The sequence below is a fragment of the Raphanus sativus genome, unplaced genomic scaffold (genome assembly GCF_000801105.2).
Source record: "Raphanus sativus cultivar WK10039 unplaced genomic scaffold, ASM80110v3 Scaffold2112, whole genome shotgun sequence".
NCBI classification, from domain to species: domain Eukaryota; kingdom Viridiplantae; phylum Streptophyta; class Magnoliopsida; order Brassicales; family Brassicaceae; genus Raphanus; species Raphanus sativus.
The window spans coordinates 11140-17342 of NW_026617421.1; the positions used below are offsets into that span (position 1 = coordinate 11140).

At 37.7% G+C, this 6203-nt stretch overlaps 1 protein-coding gene and 1 pseudogene across 1 annotated transcript; one reads left to right on the top strand and one right to left on the bottom strand.

The window, feature by feature from the left end:
- Positions 1-212: 212 nt before the first annotated feature.
- On the bottom strand, positions 213-1131 carry LOC130505234 (probable E3 ubiquitin-protein ligase ATL45). Its single transcript, XM_056999838.1, has one exon. The coding sequence runs from the start codon at positions 1047-1049 to the stop codon at positions 465-467; it is 585 nt and encodes a 194-aa protein (XP_056855818.1). The 5' UTR covers positions 1050-1131; the 3' UTR covers positions 213-464.
- Positions 1132-4606: 3475 nt separating this feature from the next.
- Positions 4607-6200, top strand: LOC130505233 (uncharacterized; annotated as a pseudogene).
- Positions 6201-6203: the final 3 nt, after the last annotated feature.

The following is a 6203-nucleotide window of genomic DNA, read 5'->3' on the forward strand; positions in this document are numbered from 1 at the left end:
CCTATATATTTTGCAAAACATTCCAAGGAAATTAAGGAAATGCAAACACTTTCCAGTTGCAAATACTTTTCTAAAATTGTGGTCTTCATTTTTCTTTTTCTTTTTCTTTTTTGAACACCGGTAGTCTTCATTCCTTATTGGGTGTTTTGCTCACAAAGAGGGCTCACATGACCGACTCTCTTCTCCGTGCTCAAATTGCCCAATCAATTAAATTATTTTTAAATGTTAGTACGTTTTATTCGAATTGTGAATTTCTGTGAAAAAAAATTAACATCTCGAACTTAGAAACTCCATCTGACTGATTCAGATTCAGGACAGTGTTACGGTAACCAGTCTTACAGAGATGATAAAAACAGAAATAGCTAAAAATATCACTAATTCCTAGTTAATTAATATCTTACTTTCCCTTAATCATGCCGATAATTTTTTGCCAAATTATAAAATAAAGAAAGGAAAAAGTTGTTTTAAGGAAGAAAAGCGGGAACAACGGCGGAAGTGAACTGTGAAGGATGCTGATGAGGAGGAGGCTGATCTTTAATCTGACTCTCCGCCGTGGAAGCATGGTGACCACACCGATCACACTTCATCGGTACCAAGATCCGACGGCAAGAAGGACACGACGACCGAGAAGTCAGCCATTTATCTATGCACGCCAAGTGGAAGGCGTGGTTGCAAAGCGGTAGAATCCTGATCTCTTCTCCGTCGGTAAACTCCGTCAAGCATATGGCGCACTCGGCGGGCGAGTCTCCATCTCCGGCGGAGGAGCTCGGAGTGTCTGCAGCGGCGAAGGTGGATTTAGGGAGGGACTGTAGCGCTTTTTTCTTGAGGCCTTTGTTCGGCGGTGGAGACACTCCTACGGCGGAGGAATTAACGCCGGCGAGGCGGCGGAGACAGGCGCAGCGAGCTACGGCGGCTAAGCCGGCTACGCATATAAGAGCGCAGAGAAGAGCTGAGAGGATCACAACCAAGTCCGTTTCCGCGGCGAGGATTTCTTCTGGCGGTGGTGGCGTCGCCGCCGCGGTTCCAAGGAATCTAGAGGAGCGAGTCATGTTGTATTTGCTTTTGTTGTTTTTCTTATGTTGTTTCAAGAGAATATGAAACTGGTAATAGAAAACACACACATAGACATCTGTACTTATATATGCCCAAATGCAAATAATTAAATAAATAATTATTAAATCATGTCATATCGGCAGAGAAGTTTGTATTAATAGGAAAACGTAGTTTTACAACTTTACGAAAATCATAAACAAATGAGATTGAAGTATTACATAAAGCTGAGCATACTTACATCTCTAATTAGAGTAAAAGATTGAGTTGTTTTATCTTAGCTTTGATGATTTAAAATCTTCATTGATTTTTCTTTTACTAAATACAGGAGATTGCAATTATTTAGTACATTAGTTATTTTGATTTTGAAACTTTTGATGTTTTTAATCCGGAAATGTTGATTGACAACGTTACTAGATTAATAAGAAATTATTAAAATCAACCAAATAGTAAATTAATGGTTATCAAAAGGTACATCACTCCTATAGAACAATAAATAAATAAATTAATAGTTATCAATTGTATTATATTTTCTTCATTTTAAAATTTTAGTTGATTGTATTTTTTATTTTATTTGTAATATTATATTTTATATAGATAAAATAGTTGTTAAAACGATAAATAAATTAGTGATTTAAAAAAATTTAAACTACGAAATGGCCAAAATCTAAAATATCTTTAGCATAAAGATCTTGGAAACATGCGTCAAGTCTTTTGTTATCTAAAGTAATCTAATTATTATTATTTCTTAAAACCAATTTAGATGTAAATAGATTTTGGAACTATCCTAATTGTATACCAGACCATTCTCTTAACTAAGAATCAAATTGCCGTATGTTATTAAGAAACCAAGCAGAGAAAAGATGGGTAGGTGTGGGCACTCTTTATAGGTCTGGTCTAGTCTGACGATCCATTATTAAAAAGGTATAAGTAAAAATTACTTTCTTACCTAAACCTACTTCGACTAGACTCTTTTAATTATTTATTCTCCACTTTTTTCTTCTCTATTTTCAATTGACTTCTTTTCTTTAGCATCGAGGAGAATCCCTACAAAAAAAAGCATATGGTTGAGGTGTGAGACAGAATGGAATTGTTGACAGCTGGTTCGAAAGTTGCATTCAGTGAACTGAATGGATTTTCGAAGTTCTTGCAGCATTACCTAGTTTTCTTCAAATACTTGCCTCCAATATTGTTGAGTTTATTAGCTATGAGAATTGGGAGGGTTAACATATTATTTATATTTTTTACAAAAAAACATATTATTTATATAGTTCCTTTAGTCGCGCTCGACTCTTGGAGATAGCTATTTTGGTTTAGCTAAGCTTAGAAAAAAAGAAACAGTGATAACTATTACAATACTTTTAGTTTAGATATGTAGTATATATCTTGGATTTTGTCTAGATGTAGGTGGGATTTTTGATAATGATAACTAATACTCCCTCCGTTTCAATATAGTTGATGTTTTAGAAGGATAATTTTGTTTCAAATTAGATGAAGTTTTGAGATTTTAAGGTTAACTTTAACTTTATTGGAAACTGTTCAAACAATTAGATTTCACTGTCTTTTTTATTATTGATTAATTGATTCTAAAGTAATATTTTAAAAATATTTTTTTTAGAAAAATCTAGTTTTCTTCATCTTTGTGCAAGAAGGTAAAACATCAAGTATTATGAAACAGAGGGAGTATCTTTCAGGATTTTCGTGATGGATCCAAGTGTCCTTATTCCTTAAAGATAGTAAAATTTACATTATAAAATTAACGGCTGGTGAGACCGTCCACTGTTTAGAAGAGGTTTTGATGTTTCTAGAATATGGTCTTAGAGCATCTCTAAAGGTTCACTTTATTTTTTACTCTAAAATAGAGTGACTCTATAATAAAGATGTAGTTTGCTCCAATGGTACTCTATTTTAGAGTAAAAAATAGAGTGATGAACAAAGAAAAAACAACTTATTCTATATTTGGAGTAAACATATTTTTCACTCTATTATAGAGTGGGAATTAGAATACCATTAAAATATTTTTTACTCTAAACTCTATTTTAGTGTAAAAATAGAATATGATTGGAGATGTTCTTACTGATTAGAAACATGGTCACATTTTTTCTTGTGTTGGTATTAGTAATAATACTAGTAAAAGATAATAAAAGTAGTTTTACGTTAAACTAAACAACAGTTTTGTCAAATTAAACCAGATATCCAAAAAAATGTTCTGCTTCGATAAAAAAACTTTAGACCAAAATCATGCAAGCCGAAATATCTTAAGATTCACCAGGTCTTGGGCTATATAAAAGGAAAATGGATGGAACTTAGCAAGCTTGAAATTGAAAGTACACTCGGCATGGAATAATCTTTACGTGTGATGGGAGTCTTAACGTCTTTATGGAACCACAAAAGTGTAAAAGGCAAACCGAGTTAATATAACCAAAATAAAATAAAATAAGCACACCGATACCACTATACCAGGATAAAACCCAGCAATAATGGAGACTGGAAGCATTAATATATTTACAACGTGTAAGAAGGGGGAAACGCCAATAATGGCAAAGCATCAATTATACTGGAGATAGGAGCATCAATTATTTATAGTTTTGGATAACGCCTATTCAGAGGTTTATGTGTGTGTATATATATAAGTCGTGCCTCATGCATGTTACGTATAGTATTTGCATATTCGTGCCATAACGCAAGATTCATGTCGTTTTCTCGGTCTGCAAAGTTGTGTTGACTTTTGAGTCATGAAACATTAATGTAAGATATATATAGACACGACGTCACAGGTACTTAATTGAATAATCAGACACGACGTCACAGGTAGTTAATTGAATAATCCAAAGGTCATGTCATTAATCTTGTTTTCCCGATTTTTGATGGATTATGAAACTTCTTTCTACATTTTATTGGGCTATGGTCTTGACTACCGAAGTTTTAGCAAAGACACTAGCGAGCTCAAATTGAGGCCCAAATAAAAAACTAAGGCCCAACTTGTACAGATTTTTAAAGCCCTCTAAGAGTCGAGCCGTGGAAGAAGAAGAAAGCTCTTCACGATCCCAACAATGTCAGCAGCTGCGAAGGAGATGATCCTGACTGGTTCCAGCTGGAGAAGCACGACCAACACCAGTGGGTCCGGTGCTAGGTCAGCACAGGCTAAATCCGTCTCTCTCTGTACGCAGGAAACGGGAACGTTTCACCTGCTTTGTTAAATCTCGTGCTGCAATATGCCTCAAAACAACTCTGCATTTGTAATGTTTGGAGAAAAAAACGACTTCATTTTGTTATCTCACGGGAGAACAACTTTGTATTTGTACTATGTTTAGAGCAGTCCCAAAAATTATGACTACAAACTGGCTCGATCAAATGTGACTGGTAGTTGTCAAAATATGGGGAGCCAAACCGGTCGTTGGCCCTCCCTTCCAGGACGGAAAAAAAAGACAGACACCTGACCAACAGGAGCAAAAAAATAAACTACTCCACATGAAAGGGCAAAAGAGAGAATTACACAAAAAGTTTAAATCGGGAAAAATCTGAAGCAAAGAAAAGAGCAAAAAGAGGAGAAGAGGGGTCTGTCTCAGGGACACACGCAATCTCACTCCCATTTCCTCTCTCTCTTTTGTCTCTTTCTCTCTTTCTTCTAACAAAGGAAAGCTCTTTCCCCAAAGATCCAGTTTTTTTTGACGATCGGTCGCTGTCGAATTTTCAGACAACGTTCTAGAGAGAGAACAGAACATGTCGTGTTCATCCTCGTCTGGATCAGAAGGAGAAGAAGAAGGTTTCGATTCTTACCGCAAAGGTGGTTATCACGCCGTCAGGATCGGCGATCCTTTCTCCGGTGGTCGTTACATCGCTCAGCGAAAGCTTGGCTGGGGTCAATTCTCCACCGTCTGGCTTGCCTTCGATACTCAATCCTCTGTACGCTTCTTCCCCCTTCCTCTTCAAATCTCAATCCTTTAGTAGATTTAGATCAAAAGGCTCGACCTTTTATACATACGCATCTCGTAGATTCTTCTAGTACAACATCCTACCTTTATACGCATCTGTAGATTCTGGTTTTTGAAATTGCAGATCGATCCCTCAATTTAGCACTGTTCTATAATCCTAAAGAATGTTTTTGCTTTGTATGTATTGATGTGTTGCTCTGTTTTTGATGTGTTGCTCTGTTTTTCTTTTGGGGCAGACTATGTTGCGTTGAAGATTCAGAAGAGCGCACAGCAGTTCGCTCAAGCCGCACTTCACGAAATCGAGTTCCTTTCCGCTGCTGCTGACGGAGACCTCCAAAACACCAAATGCGTCGTCCGTCTCATCGACCATTTCAAGCACGCTGGTCCCAACGGGCAGCATCTGTGCATGGTGCTCGAGTTTCTCGGCGACAGCTTGCTCCGTTTGATCAGATACAACGTTACAAAGGTCTGAAGATGGATAAAGTCAGGGAGATTTGCAGATGTGTGCTCACTGGTTTGGATTACTTGCACCGCGAGCTCGGTATGATACATTCCGACTTGAAACCTGAGAATATTCTCCTCTGTTCCACCATTGACCCTGCCAAGGATCCGGTTAGATCCGGGTTAACTCCATTACTAGAGAAGCCTGAGGGAAACGCAAACGGTGGTGGTGGTAGTTCCACTATGAATCTGATTGAGAAGAAGTTGAAGAGGAGAGCTAAGAGAGCGGTTGCTAAGATATCGGAGAGGAGAGTTTCGATGGTTGGTGGAGAAGCATCGTCGAAGACGGAGAGGAGTCTCGATGGGATTGATATGAGATGCAAAGTTGTTGACTTTGGTAACGCTTGTTGGGCTGATAAACAGTTTGCTGAAGAGATACAGACGAGACAGTACAGAGCTCCTGAAGTGATACTGAAGTCAGGGTACTCCTTCTCTGTTGATATGTGGTCTTTTGGTTGTACTGCTTTCGAGCTTGTCACGGGGGATATGCTGTTTGCTCCTAAAGAAGGGAATGGTTATGGAGAAGACGAGGATCACCTTGCTCTTATGATGGAACTCCTTGGGAAAATGCCTCGGAAGGTTATTGTTTTTTTTTTTAATGTTTCCTCGTAGTTGCTTTGCTTGACGTGGTTTGATTGAGCAGATTGCTATGGTGGAGCGAGGTCGAAAGACTACTTTGACAGACACGGAGATTTAAAGAGAATCCGGAGGTTGAAG